Source organism: Sturnira hondurensis, unplaced genomic scaffold, assembly GCF_014824575.4.
Source record: "Sturnira hondurensis isolate 20B ecotype Veracruz unplaced genomic scaffold, ASM1482457v3 Scaffold0013994, whole genome shotgun sequence".
NCBI lineage: Eukaryota > Metazoa > Chordata > Mammalia > Chiroptera > Phyllostomidae > Sturnira > Sturnira hondurensis.
Genome location: NW_028086625.1, coordinates 1,310,437 through 1,331,002, shown reverse-complemented (window position 1 = coordinate 1,331,002; position 20,566 = coordinate 1,310,437). Strand labels below are relative to the sequence as shown.

The 20,566-nt window shown below is 48.4% G+C and overlaps 1 protein-coding gene across 2 annotated transcripts in view; it reads left to right on the top strand.

Annotated features, from left to right (window-relative positions):
• The first annotated feature begins 1,747 nt into the window (after nucleotides 1–1,747).
• OTUD5 (OTU deubiquitinase 5) overlaps nucleotides 1,748–20,566 on the top strand; it is a 29,981-nt gene continuing 11,162 nt past the window's right edge. The window contains exons 1-2 of one of the 2 annotated variants that reach the window (XM_037062446.1): nucleotides 1,748–3,104; nucleotides 13,503–13,596. In XM_037062446.1, the coding sequence (XP_036918341.1) occupies nucleotides 2,517–3,104; nucleotides 13,503–13,596 (682 nt within the window). In that variant the 5' untranslated portion in view covers nucleotides 1,748–2,516. The remainder of the gene's footprint in view (nucleotides 3,105–13,502; nucleotides 13,597–20,566) is intronic. The other variant, XM_037062447.1, reaches the window with a different exon arrangement.

Sequence of the window (20,566 nt, the reverse complement as noted above, 5' to 3'; positions counted from 1 at the left end):
AGCAAGAGACAAAAGGGTAAGAATATTTCAGGTAGAGGGAACAGCATGTGCAGAGTCCTGGAGATTAGAGATGTACCCCAGGGTCCTTGGGGAACTGAAATTAGTTGAGTAGAGCTGGGAAGGAGGATGTGAGGCTACAATGAGGGAGAGGATATAACAATAAGCCAGATCACAAAAGGCCTTTGAAGCTAGGATACAGATTTTGGACTTCATCTTAAAGATAATGGGGACCTCTAAAGGCTTATTAAACAGGAAAGTCATCATAAGGTTTGTGTTTCAGAATGATCATTCTGGTTGTGGGTAGTGGATTCTTGAGAAAACAGTCCTGGAGGAAGAGCAGTGAGGAGGTTTTTGCAGTGGTCTAACTGGTAGGTGATGGTGACTTGGACCAAGTAGTGGCAGTAAGAGTTTGAAGAGACAAAATATTTGAGAAGTAGAATTATCAGGGCTTGGGATTGATGGGCATCTGGGAACTGAGGAAGAGGCAAGGCTGACTCCTAGGTTTCTGGTTTGGGCAAAGGCTGGGGGGGTGCCATCTACTGTGAAAGAGAACATCGAAGCTGTTAGCACACAGTGCCAGGCACATAGTAAGTACTTGGTGATGATTAGCTACAATTATTATCATAAGTTCAGTTTTACCTTTGTGGTGCTGGACAAATACCCAGTAGAGAGTAGGATATATGGGTCAAGTGAGATGGTCATGAGAAGACTCAACGTGATAATATGCACAGGCATTGGGCACAGGTTCCTGAACACAATCGGCCCAGTAAACATGAGTCCTCTCATTAAGTTTCATCAACAAAAAACACAATAGTATATTTATTACTGACACCCTTCAGAGTAGACTTCAATTAGGGTTGCCATCTGAAGGGAGAAGTTTAGGTGGCACTCAGAAGAGCTTTTTGATGATCTCTTTCAGTCAACCTGTTGTATGGCTTGGCTCTAAGACACAGGGAGCGAGCCCTTACCTCCTATAACAGGTTCTTGGTTCATGAACTCATAGGAACCCTCTAACTACTACTTGAGGTAGTCTAGGCAGGCATTGTCATTCCCGTTTCATACATGGGTAACCCCAAATTTGAGACACAATGATTTGTTCAAAGTCCTGCAATTGGTAACTGAGGTCTTCCTCAGACTACGAAGCCTGGGGTCCTCCCAGTCCACTGTCATGCCTACTAATTTATTGAGCACTTACTATGTGCCAGGAACACTACCAGACTCTTTACAAGCATGAATCTCTGATCCTTAAATTGGAATTATTATTGCCATGTTACAAATAAGTAGAAATGGAAGATGGGGTGGATGTTAAATGGCTTGCCAGAAATCATTCAGACGGGAGGAGCAGAACTACAATTAGCTTGTAACTATACAACCGCTCAGTAGCAGAGAGTTTTACCAACCCCACTGTGAGACGCTGGCTGGTGACAGAGATGAATACATAAAATTTTGTTCGATCCAGGTAAACTCAGTTTCACACACACACAAAAAGGCAGCTGTGCCACGCCTGCGCACCAGCCACAGGGGTGGGGAGGTCAACACAGGGGCGAAAGTGTGGTGGTGCCAAAGAGGGCGTGTCTACTTCCCAAACACCCACTGTTCCCTTGGTGTATGCCTGTCACAAGGTTGGCCTGTCATACGCAAATATCTGCATCTCTTAGCCAATCACCGCAGCACTCAGCCTGTTGTCAGAGTGAAGCAGCGTCCCCCTCTCTATTGGTGTGGATTTGCAGGTGGGTGGGACCGGAACTGACGCTTCGGGGGATTGCTCTGCTCTGGGAGTGTTGATATTTTCCTGTCAGTCTGACGGAAAGCGGTCAAGTTGGAAGCCTGGAAGGGAGGTGCTTTTAAACCTGTCGCCTGCAGGACAGGCCGGGCTGTCCTGTCGCAGTACCTCTGCCTGAGAGTAAAAGCGTCATCGACAGAAGTAAGAGCAGGACGTCGCGGACGAGAAAAAAGGCCAGGAACCGGGGTGCCAACTTTGACATCTGAGACGAAGATTCACTGGAGGGCGATCGCTCGCCTCCGATTGGCCCTTGGTCGTCAGCGAGGACCCACGCAGTCGCTTCAATTGGTTGGTGCCCGCAATTGTTGTGGCGGTGGTGAAGATTTTGCCCACGTACTTCCGAGCAAGAGGCGGGGGGTTGTGCTCTGGCGCGCGTGCGCGGCGACTCGGGGGCCCCACCCGGTAGTTCAAGAACTTGCCAGGGGGCGGGGCGAAGAGGTGCTTGTTTTGGTTCTATTTCCTTTGACGCGGAAGGCCGGAACGAGCGTGACAGCTTGCCGAACTCGGAGAGTAGGCGACGACACTCGCCGCACTGCCTTCGTCTTGGACTTCACATCCGGGTTCTGTCGCGTGACCTGCGCGCAGCCTACGGTTCTCCAACCGGTGCCTCAATCTCTTTATCCGGATCCATTCGATTCCCATCGTGCTTCGCGCACCGCATTATTCCCTCATCCGGGTTCTCTCCCAGCGTGCCGTGCGCCGGGTTTGCTGGGGGCTACTGTGGTGTCCCGCCATGACTATTCTCCCCAAAAAGAAGCCGCCGCCTCCCGACGCCGACTCCGCCAACGAGCCGCCGCCGCCCGGGCAACTGCCCCCGGCACCGCGCCGCGGCGGGGGTGTGGGCGTGGGCGGCGGCGGCACGGGTGTAGGCAGCGGCGACCGTGAGTCGGGCGTTGTGGGGGCCCGTCAGCGGGCCTCACCGCCACCTCAGGGCCCGCTGCCGGGGCCACCGGGTGCACTTCACCGCTGGGCGCTGGCTGTACAGCCTGGTGCAGTGCCGGGCCCCCGGCCTCAGCAGGGCTCTCCACCTCCTTGTGGGGGCCCAGGCGGTCCTGGCAGTGGCCCGGGGGACGCGCTGGGCGCGTCTGCAGCAGGTGTGGGCGCGGCGGGAGTGGTGGTGGGCGTGGGCGGCACGGTGGGCGTTGGCAGCTGCTGCTCCGGGCCTGGCCACAGCAAGCGGCGGCGTCAAGCCCCCGGGGTTGGTTCAGTTGGAGGGGGCAGCCCGGAACGTGAGGAGGTCGGCGCTGGTTACAACAGTGAGGATGAGTATGAAGCGGCTGCAGCACGCATTGAGGCCATGGACCCTGCCACTGTTGAGCAGGTATGGGCTGGGGATGACAGGTGAGTGGGGATGGTGGGTGGGATCCCCAAATTGGGTAGAGACCCAAGGGACTTAAAACGTTTTCTCTCGGAGCCTAATACTTTTTTTCCGGTGGTAAAAGAGTAAGACACCCTGTTTCCCCTCCCTCTTTCCCCCAAAGACATGGTGTCTGTGGCATCTTTGCCTGGGGGCCGATAGGTGGGAACGCCCGCAGAAACACGGGCAGGATGGAATGTGTCCTGAGAAGGGAGTCTCATGACTCTCCAGCAGACCTTGATCTGTGTTCAGTAGCTTGAGATTTTTTCCCTCTGAGATAAGAGTCTTGAGAATTCTTCTCCAGGGGACACAAGTAAGGTAGAGACCTCAGAAGATGTTTGAGTGTCCTCAAGGCACTTAAACCCTTTCAGGGGTCTGAGACACTGTATAAGGTAACCCCTCTCCTTCCTTTTCAGGGGGACACAGGATAGGACCCTAAGCAGTGGGGTCTGAGATTTCCTCAGGGGTCCTAAGCCTGCCTTCAAGGGCTTATACATCCCCTATACACACATATACATTCCCCTTTAGAGAGAGGGATCTTCCGAGCTTTCCCTCAGGGATATGGCTTTTCTTGGGGAGGTAGGACCCTCTCCCCTTGGGAACAAGAGCCAAGACCAATACCCAGAGATCAGAAACTGTACTGGGGTACATGAGATTCATTTTCTGAGTAACAAGGGTCTATGCTTTCACTCAGACTACCTTGGGGACAAGAGTCTGAATCTCTCCAGGAGCTTAGGCTTCTTTTAAGTGATAGATCTTTGGCTTCTCTTCCCCACCCTCATAAGGCCTGAGCCTTTCTTCAAGAAAATGAGACTCACTGTTTTGGATACTGGAGCCTAACCCCTTTGCTTAAGCACTTGGCCTTTTAGACAGTGGGCCTGAATCCTCTTTAGGAAATTGATATCCTCCCACAAAGGTCCTAGGCAAGGTAAAAGTATTTAGGGAACCTTTCTCCTCAGGGCCTTTTGTCTAAGTGGTTCTCCTTAGGGGTGTAAGGCCTAAGACCCCCCTCCACACACACACACACACACACGCACGCACACACGTGAATACACAGATATGACCTCATTCTACCCAATTATGAAGGACGGAAACACGTCTTAGGAACAAAATAGCACTCTTTCCCTCTATAACAGGGATCTAAGCATCCCCCACAAGTGCCTGAGCTTCTTGTCAGGGATATAAGATGTCTGAGAACTAGCCTGAGATCTAGGGAACTATAGCCTGAGATCTAGGCAGCATGGAGTCCTAGAGATGGAGTCTGAGGCCTCCCTGTGGATCTAAGCCTGCCTTCAATGGCCTGAGACCCACTGTACCAAGGACACTTGAGCTTTCCCTCAAAGACAAGAGGCCCTTATGTACTCCAGTGGCTTCTGTGTCTCTATAGATCAGGTCTGAGCCTCCCCCTCAAGGAAATTAAGGTAACCCTCAGAAATAGGACTCCTCACCACCAGAAGTGATTCCTGAGACCCTTCCCTTGGGGGCGTGGATACAGAGTTCCTGGGGAATAGGGTCCTGAGTATTCCCCTCCCCACAAAGAGTTTGAACTTGCTCTCATATGCTTGAGACACTTCCCCCACCTTAGGACCTGAGTATATACTTGGGTATATGTCCAAGTCTTAGGGGTCTTTTAGGGACCTAAGGTTTCTTGCCTTGGGGATTTGAGCCTAAGACTACCCTCCTCTTACGAATTAAGTCCTGAGAACTGCTCTCTCTCCATGGGGACATAGGTAAAGTGGAATGCTGAGGAAAAGAGTCTGAGCCTCTTCCCAGGGGCCTAAGCTTTCCCCAGGGACAAAATATCTTTCACCTCAGGGAGGGGCCTGAGCCTGGGAGGGGTATGAAACACCACCCAACCAGGCAATCCTTTATCACCAGGGAGAAGGACATGAGGTACCGCCCCTGACCAGCGTGGACTAAGCCTTCCCCCATTGGACAGAAGGACCCTGCTGCCCTTCACTGTCATGAGAAACCCTTACCCTTGGGCCAGAAAGGTTCTTTTACTTTCTGTGAGAAATTTGTCAGTTACTGAAGACATGGGGACTCAGGCCTCCTCTGAAGAACTAGGAGATACCCTGAGACTCACCCTGACCCACCTCTGCTTACTTCTCATTTCCAGGATCAGGGAAATATTCTGAGCTTCCTGAATTGCTTTTAACAAGCTTTTTTCTTCCCAGAGATAGGAAGTGGGTTTGGGACATTCCCACCCCAGGGAAATTCTCCACCCATATCACTGTTCCCCTTGGCTCAAATAAGTTTTTCTGTACTTCACAGGGGCCTGGGCCTTGTCTTGAGCCTCCCTCCTTGTTGCCTTTCCACCCATTACTACTCCAGGCAGGATAAAACATCTGGACCCACAGAGTCAGGACCAGGAGTTGTTTCTTCTCTCCCTGGTTGGGGTAAAGTCTGCCTTTCCTCCTTCACAGAGCTACATCCCTGGTCCCAGGGACAGAGAGGAAGAAAGTCATGTGCTGCCGTGGTAACTAGAATGATACCTTATACCCCACTTTGCATCTCCTAGGTTGGAAGTTCCTCCCTTATACTTGTCCCCATAAGAACATGGAAGTAAAGCTCTGTGGTTGCATGATATCTCCCCTTCTTAACTACAGAGGAGAGGCTTCCTGTCCTCCCACTTCTTGAGACAACAGGAGGGAGATGCTGCTTTCTATCTTACCTGGTCCAACTTGGGAACTTTGGGGGATGAAAAAAGGAGATTCTTCCTGCTGCCCCAATCTTGGTCCTGAACTGTCACCAAGACATTTGTAGCCTGGAGGCCAATTAGATCCCTTGGGAAAGAGGGGAGTTGTTGAGAGGGAGCCCACGTGGTGAATCGAGTCCTTCTTCTAATTGTTCAGATTTCCTGTTTGTCCTGATACTGTGATGGTACCTCTACTACCGTTAGGAACCCTTTTGGAAGCTTATAGTCAGAGGTTTCCTTTCCCAGGCATGGCTGCCTTACTGAGAGTCTGCTATATGAAAAGAATAGCTTGAAAACACCCTCAGCTTGAGGACCCTGTAGAACATTTTGAGAACAGGGTGTGCTTGCTGAGGTGGTAGGAGAAGCTAGACCTGGCATTATAGTCAGGGTGGCTGGGTTCCCACTCAGGCTTCTCTGGGGCTTTGCTGGATGAACCAGAATAGTTCTGCCTCTTCTCTGGGTCTGTTTTCTCATTGATTAGATAAGGTGGGGTGTCATTTAGCTTTGGGATTTTCGAGAGCCCTAAGCTAAAGCCCTCTGGACCTGGAGGTGACAGACAATGGTGGGTATCTTGAGAAAGAAGTGGATTTCTCCCCCTCACTCCCCTGCTCCTGTTTTCTCCCACCCATCCATGGTTGGTGGGCAGAACAAGCAGCCTCTTTGGTCTGAGGTTCAGGGTTGGTGGGCTGCGATTTTTTGGGGGGGCTCCCTGTGCTATGGTGAATAAGCTGAGGGGTTGCCTGTCAGGGAGCCTATTGAATGGTGTGGAGATAAGGTTGTGTTTGGAAAGAGTTTGGGTTTTGGAACTGGGTGGGCCTTAGTTCAAACCCCAGGGTCTCCTGCTTAGCTACTTCACAGCTTTGGGTAAACTCTCAGATGCCTTTTGTTTTTCTTCAAAACTTCACTCATGCCCAGGTGATTGAGTATATGTGTACCTGACCTGACCCACATCAGACCTGGGCTGATTCCTCTCACAGTTTCCCCAGGATCGTCTGGGCTCTTCCTAGGAGCCTTTGTAACAACCAATATTTGCTAACAAAGACCTTTCATTTGGCTTTTAGGAACCTGCCAATTCCTCTAAAGGGAAGGCAGAATGGTATGGCATGAAGTGGTCCCTGCCTGAGTGGTCTGGGTTTGAGTCCTGTACCTTTGATCAGTTCCCTTTTCTGGGTCTCAGTTTCTCCATCCATAATGGGTAGTGGTGAGAAGGGAGATTGGACTCAGTGCTCTGAAGCTAGTTGTAACCTCTTCTTTATCCCAGTTCTCCACTCCCCCAACCCATCACAAGTATTTTCAGCCAGGCCTCTTGGCTTTTGGGGATATGCTACAAAGTTTCAAGCAATGTGCCACTTCCTTCTCCCTGGCCAGTGCTTTATGTTCTTTGGTGGTGGTGGTTTTTAAATTGGTACAGCTTTATTGAGACATAATTCACATACCATGCAGTTCACCAATTTAAAGTGTAAAATTTAGTGGCTTTTGATGTACTCACAGAGTTGGGCATCCATCACCATGATCTGTCAAGTTTAGAACAGTATCATCATCCTTGAGTCTTCATCCACTTCCAGCTCATGGCAACTGCTAATACACTTACTGTCTTGATTGATTTGCTCTTCTGGATGGTTGATAGAAATGAGAATCATACAATATGCAGTACTTTATGACTTGCTTCTTTCACTCAGCATAATGTTTTCAAGGCTTATCCATGTTGTGGCATGAATCAGTACTTCATTTCTTTTTGTTGCATAATAGTAGAATCTTTGTTTTTTTAATCCTGCCCCCTAGTGGCCTGGCATTAGATTTTAGAGCCCTACTCTTTTCTCATCCCTCTACCCTGGAGAGCTTGTGTTAGTCCTTAGAGAGGAGTGCATCTGTCTGTGTTTCTCATTGGATAGGTTGCCTGCATTTTGTGCATGGAGCTGAGCCATACACTGGTTCCTGGATGTTTTGGGAGAGAGGGGGGTGATCTTGGCACCAGGCTTGCTGGGATAGAGCTGTGAAGAATACTTAGATACCTCTGCCATGGGCTCCGGGAAGGAAGACGTTTGTTCATGAGTTACCATTGCTGCTACCATCTTCTCCAGCTTCTTCCCCCTTCAGTGGCAGCTCATTTTTTGATGGGTAGGGTCAGTAGCTTCCCAGGATATGATGGAGTATAGACCTCTGCTGCCTTAATTCTAACCCTCTCCTGGGGCAGAGGGAGTGGTGCTGGAGAGGTGAATCCTGTGGAGTGATAGCCATATGACATTGCCTCACAGCTCACACCTGGAATGCTACCAGTGGGTTGTATTATTTTTCAGTGGCTGTTGTGGCAAATTATCACAAACTAGGTGGTTAAAAACAATAGGCATATCTTCTCTCACAGTTCTGGGGGCCAGCAGTCCAAAATTCATTTCACTGGTCCAAAATCCAGGTGTTGGCAGGAATACATGTCTTCCAAAGACCTGAGAGGAGAACCTAGTCCTCTTCCAGCTTCTGGGGACTGCCAACATTCCTTGGTTTGTGAGCCCATCACTCCAACCTCCATTTGTCTTCACATCTTCTCTATGTATGTGTGGTTTCCTCTTCTGTCTGTATTAAATCTTCTACTGTTCTAAGGCCACTTGTGATTGCATTTAGGTCCCATCCAGATACTCTGAGATAATCTCTGTATCTCAGCATCCTTAACTTAATCACACCTGCAAAGACCCCTTTTCCTTACAAAGTAACATTTACAGGTACCAGGGATAAAGGCCTAGTATGTTTGGGTGGTCATTATTCAGCCTACTCTACAGTGGTGTTCTTATTTCCTTTCCAGGAAGGGGAAGGGAGCTCATTAAGAGCTCTCATACTGGACAGAGTCCTGTAATATTTGAGTCTGCCCATTATCCCTATTACTGGGAGGCTTGTTACAACATTTCACATATTGGAAAACTGTGGCTCACAGTAGGTCATCACATGGTTGATAATTGGAGTTGGGTTGGAATCTAAGTCAGTTGGGTCCCATAGTGTGTTCCAGCATTTCTTGGGCTTTTGGACCAGTAGGTTTCAGGGTCTTGCACCTGGGATCCCCTGGTATCAGAGGGCTTTGTCCAGCCCCTTTGTGGAGGCTCAGAGATGTGGTTGGACATGCCCACAGGGTCAGTAGTGGGCCTGCAAGATTGAGGGTCTGTAGTTGACTTCCTCAGGCCCCAGAGCATTAATGTAGTTTAAACTTCTGTATGGCTGGGCCAACCCCCACCCATCACTCCCACCAACCTGTGCTTCCTGGACCATTTTCCTACAGAACTTCTAAGTTGTCACCTTTCTTGGAGGCTCCTGTCCAGCTGGGGGAAGGAAGAGAGTGTGCTGGGAGCTCCTGGGACTGTATAAACTTTCTGGAACCCAGGACCAAGATCTCCCTGTTTTCTCTCCCTACAGGGAGAGAGAAGGGGTTTTAGCCAGAGCCTGGGATCTTAAGCCTTCTGGTGCCAAAGTCAGTGGGTGGGTAGTGGCCTGGCCTCCAGATCCAGGCCCACATGCCACTCTGGCTGCCCCAGGATCAAAGCCCTACTTGTGCAAAGCCTTGCTCAGGCAGTCTTCATTTTTAGGAATAATCTAGGCTTTCCCCAGGATGGCCTACCAAGTATGTCTCCATGCTGTGGCTCATGAGGCCTCCCCTGTTGCTTCTATACTACGTCTTGCTGATGCCCAGACTCCAGGTTTTTTGCCTTCGTGAAATAAGGATAATGCTTCCTGCCATCTGAACTGTGGTAAGGACAATTAAGAGATCACCTTTTGCACCTGGCACCTGGCATGGGGCAGGCATTTGGCTAATATGATTTCATCTTTCTTCCCGGTCCTGCCCTGCTTACCTTCACAGTCCTACGCAGGACTTGAGCTCTGCTGAACTCATTGCTGGCCTCTGGCATCCCTAATACTACATGGCAGAAGTGATTTCTTATCCAGTTGACAAGTTTCTCTGGAGGTCTTGCTGTTTTAATCCTTTGCTCAAGTAGTGCCTGCTCTCGGGTGCCAGCCTTAATGACTGGCTAGGTCCCTTCTGTATTTCCTAGCACTCCTGTATTCATCTCTTTCACAGCCCTGTTCACTCTTGTTTGTAGTCATTGCCTCTTTCCCTGCCCCTTTAGCAGTTGGTGAGTTTATGGAGGGCAGAGGGCAAGTCTGATTCATTTCTCTGGCCTCAGTGGCCAGTCCAAGTTCTGGCTTAGTAGCTGCCTGCTAACCCTTTGTTGGAAATAAGTAGGAGCCCCTCTCATCCCCTTTGATCTTTCCCCCAACACTTGAGGGCAGGAGGTTGTTGTGTGCCCTTATTTTTTTTAAACTTTTCTGTCAGCTCTGAGGCTATAGTCATAGTTGCAGCTTTTCTGCTAGAGACCATTGGCTAGGGCAGGAGCTGCAGTGCTGAGAGATAGCAGACCCTGTGGGGCAGGGATGGATTTGGGGGAACTGGCTGGAGTATACTAGTCGATAGCCTCTGAGGCAGGAGGGACATTTGGACTGCTGGAGTGTTGTACACAAGCAAGAGTCTGTGTTGTCCACGGAAGCCCATTAAGGGCTTCCCAGTGCCTTTGTCATCTTTAGAACACCAGCCAGCCATACCTTCCCAGGGTTGGACCCTGATGGTGGGGCTGCTGGGTATTTCTTTGTCACCCCCTCTTCATCCCCTCCTGTCCAGCCACTCACCTGGGACCTCTGAAGGCCTCTCACTTGTACAAGGCCTCTCACTTGTACATTATCTCTACCCTGGTCTCACCTCTTCCTTTCCATGACTGGTGACCACCACTTAACCGGTGTTTAGTACATTATTTACAAAGCCGTTTCTGGTCCTGAAGCTCCTCTGATCCTCTTTTTTTTCCCCCCGTTTTTTAAAAAAGATTTTATTTATTTATCTTTAGAGGGGAAAGGAAGGAGAGAAGGAGAGAAATATCAATGTATGGTTGCCTCTCGTGAGTCCCCTGCTGGGAACTGGCCTGCAACCCAGGCATGTGCCCTGACTGGGAATCGAACCGCGATCCTTTGGTTCACAGTCCTGTGCTCAATCCACTGAGCTACACCAGCCAGGGCTCCTCTGATCCTCTTGACAGCTCTTTCAGGTATATCGCATGTCCCCCATTTGATAGGAAACTAAGGCTTGAAGAGCTCAGGAGCTTACCCGAAATCATGCAGCAAGTGAGTGACAAAAGTTGGGGTTGGAGCCCAGAGCTTTTGGTCTCCAAACTTTGTGCTTCCTACTTTGCCAGTAATTTCTCTCACCTGAGCTGGGGGGAAATGGCCTACAGAGAGGTGATCCCCTGTGGTTGGCAATTGTCTGGATCTTATAAATCCCTAGGCAGGCAGTGTGATGTCCCCAAGGAGCAGGGTTGGGATTTTTGGTTCCTGGCCCTGATACTTGTTCAGGCTGGCTTCTTCTGATGACCAGCAGAGGGCATAAGGGGCCTGGGAAAGGTCGTGTGCTTTTGGTTTGTTTGGTTTTGAAATGGAAAATATGTTTTAAGTGACACGTAGACATTAAATTTTTTAATAGACTATATTTTAGAGCAATTTTAGGTTCACAGCAAAATTGAGCAGAAGGTATAGGGAATTCCCATATACTACTTGTTCTCACACATACATAGACTCTCCCATTATCAACATCCCCTACCAAAGTGATACATTATTACAATTAATGAACCTACATTGACATATCACAATCACCCAAAGTCCATAGTTTACAATGGGATTCACTCTTTTTTATGTCATTTCTTTTTTAAGTATAAAATCTTTATTATATTTTTTCCATTACCATTTATTCCCCTTATACCTCCCACCCCCCAGCAATCAACACACTGTTGTCCATGTCTATGAGTCCTTTTTCCCTTTTGCTCAATCCCTCCACCCCTAACCCCCCCAAGCTAGCTGTCATCTGTTCTCCATCTGAGTCTGTCTCTGTTTTGCTTGTTCATTTTTTTTTCGTTAAGATTCCACATATGAGCGAGATTATACAGTACTTGTCTTTCTCTGAATGACTTATTTCACTTAGCATAATATTCTCCAGGGTCATCCATACTGTTGCAAAGGGTAAAACTTTCTTCTTTTTTTTAAATGGCCAACTAGAATTCCATTGTGTAAATGGCCCATAGCTGTTTTATTGGGATTCACTCTTGGTGTACATTCTAGGGTTGTGGACAAATGTATGATGACATGTATCCACCATTATAATGTCATATACAGTAGTTTCACTGCCCTAAAACTCCTCTGTACTCTCTCTTGTCATCTCTGCATTATTTTTAAAATACACGTTTGAAAATGCACATTTGTACAGGTTTACTTAATTCAAACCTTTGGGGCCAAATGTGCTTTGGAATTTAGAAAATTTCCAGAACTTAGAAAAGTCATCTGGTATGTATATATATATATATATATATATATACTGCGTACCTGTAACACCTCCAGGGGGCACTGTGGCAGCACCTCATAATCAAACACCCAAATGTTTCTTCATGGAAATGTTTGAATATTCACCTCCAAGTGGTATAAATAGGTGCTCATCAGCTCAGGTCACAAACAGTGATGCCAGATGAGTTATATAAAGACTTGGTTTTCAAAGCTTTTTGAGTTCGGAATTTTGGACAAGGGATTGTATATCTCTTATAAAAAAGGAGGTGAGGTAATATCACCTGCAATCACCTGTATCCAACATTTAGGGATAATATGTTGTTACATAGCCTTCCCAAGTTTGTGTGCATATGTGTTTGTATACATATGCATGTGTGTATGTGCGTGTGTGTATATAAAATGTGCTCAATCACAAATAAAATAATATTTTGCATACATTTTACCTTATACAAGATGTTGGAATTCCGAAGCTATATGTGGGGCTCAAGATTTTACCAATAGCCCTGGCTGGGTGTCTCAGTTGGCTAGAGTGTCATCCCATTACACCAAAATTGTGGGTTCTATCCTGGTCAGGGCACATATAAGAAGCAATCAATGAGCCCTGGCTGGTGTATCTCAGAGGATTGAGCGTGGGCCTGCGAACAAAAGGATCGTGGTTCGATTTCTGGTCAGGGCACATTCCCAGCAGGGGATGCACGAGAAGCAACCATACATTGATATTTCTCTCCCTCTCTCCTTCCCTTTCTTTATCTTTCTTCCCTAAAGATAAATACATAAAATCTTTAAAAAAAAAAGAAAAAGAAAAAGAAGCAACCAATGAATGCATAAATAAGTGGAACAAAAAATCTTTCTCCTTCCCTTCCTCTCTCTAGAATCCATTAATTTAAAAAAATTTTTTAAAGATTTTACCAATAGCTCCCTTCTCAACATCTCTCTACCCTAAGTGGCTAGAGGTTTCCCAGGTGAAATGCCTTGAGGTAGAGCCAGGTTACCCCGCCTCCCTATACTTGCCAGCCCTGGGCCTCTGGCTGCCTAGGGAAAGGTCCTGCATTGGATTCCCCGCATGGTCAGCAGGAGGCAGAATGCAGCTGGGGCCCCTCTGGGAGCAAGTCTTCTCACACAATGAGTGCTTCTTTAAAAGAAAAGGTCTCCTGCTCCACATGCATGGAATGGTCAAACAGGGCTGAGAACTTGACCTTGCCCAGTGTCCTCTCAGCCGATCAGCTGGGCCTCTCAGGAGCTCAGGGGCAGAGCTCTGGGGAGGGGGTACAGGCCTTTCCTGTTGCTGACCCCCTACCTCTTCCCTGCAGCAGGAGCACTGGTTTGAAAAGGCCCTGCGAGACAAGAAGGGCTTCATCATCAAGCAAATGAAGGAGGACGGCGCCTGTCTCTTCCGGGCTGTAGGTGAGTCTCTGCCTCAGCCTTCAATTGCCTAGGGCTGCCCCTGAGTGTCCCAGTTGTCAGGAGTAACCCCTGAAGCAGATTTGAGGACAGTGTTAACTAGTCTTTTAGGGACTCCAGGCCCCAGCCTCAAGTTACTATCTGGCCTCTAGCCCTTGGTCATGAGGCAGTGTGGTGATGTGAGAGTAATAATAACAGCACAATAGTGATAAGGAAAATAACATTACTTAGGGACAGATTGCCCTGTCAGGCACTACAGGAAACGCTTTTAATTCTTTCCCATGCTGGGTAAGTGTCAGGACTGTTGCTTCCATCTGTCAGATGAGAAGAGCAGCTCAGAAATGGGGAATGATTGCCCAGGGTCAGACAATGCATGGTAGAGCTAGGAGTTGGAGTCTGGGTTAGGTTAGTCTGACGGCTCTTAAGCATAGCACACTGCTTTCACCTTGGGATCATAGGCCTTTTGTTTAAAAAAAAAACCCTTAAAAGTAGAGACAATAGTGAACCTTCATGTACTCATCATTCATCTTCCAAATAGTCATCAACACATGGCCAGCCCTGTTTCATCACTGCCCTGCTTGCTCTTTCTCACTCTTCTGAAATGAGTATTTTTAAAGCAAAACCCAACATTGGGTCATTTCATTTTTAAATATTTCTGTTATCTTTCTCTGACAAATAGGGTCCTGGGGTCAGTCAGTCAGTCAGTCTTTGTCTCTCTGTCTGTCTCTCTTTCGACATGACCAAAATGCCATTATTGTACCTAACAAAATTAATAATTCCTCAGTACCGTTTACTTTCCAGTCTAAACCCAACAAGCAGTCATGAGGTCCTCTGCTAGCGTCCAGGGGAAGCTGGGAGTGTGATCTGATTCTTTTGGGGCAGTGATATCTTCCATAGAATGTGTCCTCTGATAGGACCTCTGAGCTGGGAGTCAGAAGCCCTGTCTCTTTTTGTTCTGGCCCTCACTCATAATTTTTATTGTTCCATCTGTGAAATGGTATTGATTCTGAATGGTTCCTTAAATCCCTTCTGGGTCCGTTATTCTCAGTCTGTGGGTATGCTCCTCTCCCCCTTGTGCCTGCTGATGGGCTCGACTCCACCCAGGCTCCACTCCAGGCTCCACTCCAGGCTGTGCTGGTGATTCTCCATGTGACCTTGAGCAAGCAGCTTGTTTTTTATCCTGAGGCTGTTTTTTGTCTGTAACAGGAGGCTAAAAGACCCAGTGTTGTAACAGTTAAATGTGATGACTTCAGTAAATCCCTTTAGTACCTGGTGGCATAGTAGCCCCTCATAGAACAGTAGCATTGGTAAAGCCTAAATGCTATTCTCAGTGGTGCCTCAGAGTCAAATGTTTGTTGAATGGGTGAAAGAAAGGTGGGCTGAGTGGTTGTCTCCTCTTTTCCTACTAAACCGAGGAGGTTTGTGCAGTGGTCTCTGCTGGGCTAGGAAATTCCCAATCCTTCTACTCTTGTGGTTCAAGTCTGTGTTCTCCTTGAGATGTTTCCTAGAGAAAGAGGTTGGGAGGCATTTTGGATCAAAGGAAAGTGAAGAAAGAGTAGGTGCAAGCCTGTTCAGTGCTAGGTCCTGTTCTGAGATCTCAGGCTGGTTGTAGGGTAAGCAGGGCTGCTGGTGGAATGAGGTTTGGAGAATGCAGTGGGGCATCCGGGTCTTGAGCAGTCTTTGGGGCAGACCTTGGGGCTAGTGAAGACCTGCCTTGTGAAGTAACCCACATGGAGAACAATATTTGCTCATGTGTTCATTTAGCTATTTTCCCCAGACATCCTCTGCCCCTTCCCCCCCATTAGGCCTTCCGGGAAGAGGCCTGAGCTTGCAGAAAGAGCTGACCATAGCAGGTTGAAGGCCTTTCCTTATCAGCACTATGGCTATACATTTCCCTTGACTGAGCTGCCCTTGGCTTTTCTCCATAAAACCTCAGAAGCCCCATGGTTTCTCCCCAGAAGTACATGGCTCCTGAGTCTGTAGGCCTCTTCTGGAATTTTTCCTGGGGCAGAATGCATATAACGTGCTTGTGAAGGGGACTCTGTCCTCAGACTTTCTACTGCCTCTCTGCTTCCAGCCTAGCTTGGACAGGTGGTACTAGGCTCTGGTGAGAAGGCTTCATGTTCTAATTTTCTGCCGTGCATTGAACAGTGAAAGGAGCACATAACTGGGGGTGAGAGTTGGAGGGGGGATTGTAGACATAGGGAACACTCTGTTGTTCCTTGATCTTGACTCTTTGCCTTCAGCATTGTGCATTCAGCTGGATACTTCAGGTTCACCTGCAAAATTGCGATCATTATCCCATGAGATAGGTAAGAATAATGAGGCTCAAGAAAGGGAAATGACACACTCAGGTCATTAGTGGCAGAGCTGGCATGGGAACCCAGAGGTGGCAAAGAACACATTCTTCCCATTGCTCTAGGAAAGCCATAGCTTCTTAATTTAGCTCTCAGTGGTCTGGGTGATGTGAGCTGTATTCCTTGACCTCTCTGGGCCTTACTTCATCCAACTAGGAGCCTATGGCCCTCTCCTGTTTCCAGTCCTGAGGCAGGCAGCTTTCTACCTTCTGTTTTGGCTCTGGGGTCTGGGTGTCCCTAGTGTGAACCACTATCCATCGCTTGCGCCCAGTTCTTTCCCACCACCCTGGGGGACTCAGCATCAACAAAGGCTTGGGTGGAATGGAAGTGGAAGCCTGAATCCCAGAGGTATCCTGTGGTCCACTCCTCTGCTGTGCTCAGATAACCTCCTGGAAATGTGAGTCTGTATCTACTCTGTCCTTCTCCCCATATGGTTTGACTCAGCAAAATTTTCCGGCCCTGGTCTCTGGGTAAAGTGGAGGCCACATGTGCATGGAAAAGCAGCTGGGGATGTGCATGTTACAGCAGCGAGGCCCAAAAACATTAGCTAGGCCCATTCCTCTGGGCCCTTTGGTCTTGGAACACGGACCATCAGCATTAAAGGGATGAATCTTAGACCAGTTTTGACTGTTTTATAAATGGGGAAAGTGGAACCTCAAGAGAAAGCGAGGACTCTATTATCTAGGTCACACAGGCCGGTGTCAGAACATTAGTGTTCGAGGTTGAACCAGGCCAGGAGAAGATCCCCATGGGCCACCATGTATGTCAGCTTCCATTGGCTTTTGCCCTGATGCCATCAGTCTTCTCATCTTTGCCATGGGAGTCTGAGTAGAGTAGCAGGCATCGCAGAGACCAGGCTATTGAGAGGACTGAGTTCTGCTGTCTCCCCACTGAGTCTGTGACATTTGGAGTAGTTGGGGCCACTGTCCACGTATGCACCACAGCTACTTGACAAGCAGGTGAGGCTTTTTCCTTGGCTCATTTCTGTGGGGCCAGGAGGCAAGTGAGAACAAACTAGGTCCCTGTCTCCCCCTGCTGCTGTGTGTATACACTTGTGTGGTTTGTTTTAGATTTCCTGCAGACACCAAGCTTCCTTTTCTGTCCTCAGCAGAACTTGCTATGGCTCTTTTAGCAGGCAGGCAGGCAAGAACCTGGCAGGGAGGCAGTTCTCAGGTGCTTCTAAAACAAATGGTAGGGCCCTGTACTAAACTTTAGATAGTCCAGGCTTTCCTGTCTTGCTTCTCCACATAACTCCTCGGCAAATAGTGACATTTCATGGAACCTAAGGAGGTTTAGAGACCTTCTTCCAGGCAGCAGTGGAGGGAGATTGAGGCAAGTCTGTTAGTGCTATTGGCTCTTCCCCCCCCCCGCCCCCACCAACCCCTGGTAAAGGCTAGGATGGAGGGGGTTAGGGTCCTCAGTTTGCAAAGCTTCATATCTTGTGCAGCCTTCAATCTTTCCTGGTTGGTGGCAAGGCATCTACTTGTTGAATGTGATAGTTGTCTTTAGTTGTGAGGGTTGTCCAATGGGAATTTGGCCTCATGGAACATCTTTGGCAGGATCTGCTGGCTGTGTGTACGTGTACATGTGCATTTCTATGATAGCGTCTCTGTGCTCAGAAAGAACAGAAGTGGGATCTGGGGAGGTAAGATTCATGCTGACTTCTGTGGCCCTAATAAGGGGATATATCGCCTGATGTTTATAATCTCTGCACACTCCCAGGCTTTTCCAGCTGATTCCTGCTTGTGCCTTTGGGGAAACTGAGGTAGACAAGATCAGGCCTGGCCCCAGGGTGTCAGGTGGTTAATGTAATAGCTGAATTGAAGTGGTGGCAACATCATCTTGGGCATCATTGCTTGAAGTCAGACTTTGAGAGCCTGGCTTCCCCTTCACCCTCCCAAGTGTGTGACCTTGGGCCAGCTGTGCCACATTTCTGTACCTCAACATCCCTCCTGTATAAATTTGAGTTTGAGGAAGGTAAAGATAGGATGAGTTGAAATGTAAAAAGGCCTTGGGGGAACCAATTGTAGTATTGTACCAAGGATTTCTGAGCCCTTTTTGGTCTGGGACAGAGGTGAGGTAGTGGGGGACCCTCTTCCAGCTGGACGCTGGAAGGGGAGAGCAGGTGCAGATTGCCCACAAATGCAGCGTCAGCAAGAGGACAAGTTTCAGTTTCTATCAAAACAAGTTCTCTGAATTCCCCTACCTCTGTAAGTCCATTGGGCCCTTTCCCCTACCATGGCCCCCAGGGAAATCCAGTCTGGCCCTTAGCCCCTGTGCCAGCCTTCTAGGAGGAGGAACGCTTTCAAGAGGACAGAGGTGGGACTAGCAAAGTCAGGCAAGAGCTTCCTCAATGAGGACTTCCTGTGTTATTAGCCCATACCGGATATTTATTTTTTTCCACCTTGTATCATTGAAAAGATCCTTCTACTCTTCCTCTCTGGGGAGGAGCTATTGCTCTGTGTTCTTGGTTCTGAGGAACATGTTTTCTTCCACATTAATGATTCCTAAACTAGGGTGTGTCTTACCAGTGAGGTTGGTCATCTCCCCACCAGCATGATTAAATGCATGTATCCTACCACCTGTCAGTGTATCTTAGAATTTAGGAGAGGTTATATTTTTCATTTTATTGATAAGTAGAGAAGGTCATACCTCTTCCACACTTTAAGGACCCTCTTATGTGAAACCGTATTATTAATTTGACATTAATTTGGTTGCTAAAGATTTGCACTACAATTACAGAAGGTAGGGTCTGTGGCATCAGTAAAGGTGAAACTGAAAAAAAGACACTGGCATTCGGGGTGGGCTGCCTGTCACGTACCAAATCCAATAAGCAGAGACTGGGATTTAATCTTTTGGGGCTCTTTATTCAGATGGCTGGCAATCTGAGAAGATGGCAGGGCGGGTTCACACCCTGACAAACCATTTTACATTTTCTTTCCAAACTAGCAGGGTTTTTTGTAACGGAATAAACAAGGTGTGGTGAGGGCTTTTGAAATTCAGGGGAAATTAGGTGAAAGAAAACTGCAGCATTCTCACCCTGGGCAGTTAGCTGTTCCCAGGGGCAGGTGGTCGTCTGTCTCTTCCTGGAACACAATGGCCCGGATGCCTCTACTTGTTCCCCAGGCGGTAATCTTTAGCTGTGCCCCAGGAGGTCGGCTGTCTCTCCCTGGAGCCTGGATGGGCCTTATCTGTAGTTCCTGAAACAATAGCTTTAACATATGCATTACTTACTAAGCTTATAACTATTTACTTAAACTAAAAATTTCTAACTCTTGAGTCCCCTGTCAAAGGTAGAGACCCAGTCCTGTGTACATAAGGGACAACCTAGACTCCAGGTTTGGGGCTTGCTTCTGGCTGAGGAAGTACAACAGAAATGAGGAAGGGCTTAATAAGTGGTTCCGGTGACATTTTGGCTGATTTGTGGGTGTCTAGCTACCTGAAAGAGTCATCGTCTTCCTCATGACAAACGGAGCCCTGTTTCTTGAACATCTGGTATGCCTCATGTTTGGCGAACTGTCCTCTGTTGTCTTCATAGTGTCCTCCTGTGAGAGGAAGAGGAGTTACTCTCTTTGCTTTATGGATAAAGTCATTGAAGCTCAGAGAGTTTTAAGGGCCTTGTTCAGTGCCCCACAGCTAGGAAGCAGCAGAGCCTTTCTGTCAGGCAAAGGGGGTCAGTGACAGGGAAATGTGGGGACCCTCATGGTGTTCTTTCCTAATTCCCTTTCCTGCCCCACAGTCTCCCTCTTTGTTTCCTTGCATTTAGCATCTAGTTCAGGTGGATCTATCTGCTAGCAACATCTAGCCACCTCTAGGAGCCTGGCAGGCAAGCCGCTATTTAACCCCTTTGCTTCCATTTCAGTTCCTGTTTACTGCAGCTGCCCACAGGACTGCCTCCTCAGCGCCCAAGTCCATTCTACAGAAATAGCTTGTCAAGCAGCTCTGGCAGGCAGGCAGCCACAGTGGGCTCTGTGGTACTGGCTTCTAAGAAAGGCAACAGCAGGGGGCCCCCAGCCTATGCACAGGGCATGTGACTTTCTGGAAGTGCCGCTGGGGGGGCGGGGGAGAATGTAGCCACAGAACCCACATCCTTGTTTATATCAGTGATGGGGCTACCCCTTCCCGCCTTCACAACCCTCACCCTCAGGTCCCTGCATACCTCCAAGAGGACTTGAGAGCAGGCAAAGCAGCCTTTCTCTCCTTATTTCACAGAACCCTCCAGGGAGGGAAGGGAATTACATTTTCTGGCAGTTCTTCACAGAGGTAGACTGGCTGTCATGGAAGAATTTTGCAGTGTTCCCTGCAGAACCTGCCCCTGCCCCTGCCCCAGTGCAGGAGATCTCATCAGAGCAGTGGTCTTCTAGGGAGACAAAGGGAAATTCCCTCTTCATCTTAGCCAGTGGACATCAGGCATGTCTCATCTTCATGCCCACCTTAATTTCCCAGGGAGAAGAGTTCCTGACTCCCCCAGCTTGTCCATCCACTCAGCAAACTCTTCCCAATTTCCTGCACTGTATGGGACCCTGAGCTCGGGGTGGACTTGGATGTGAACTGCCCTGTGCCCTCAGTGGGAGCCTCCTGTGATCAGGCAGATGGAAAGTCTATACACACCTTTG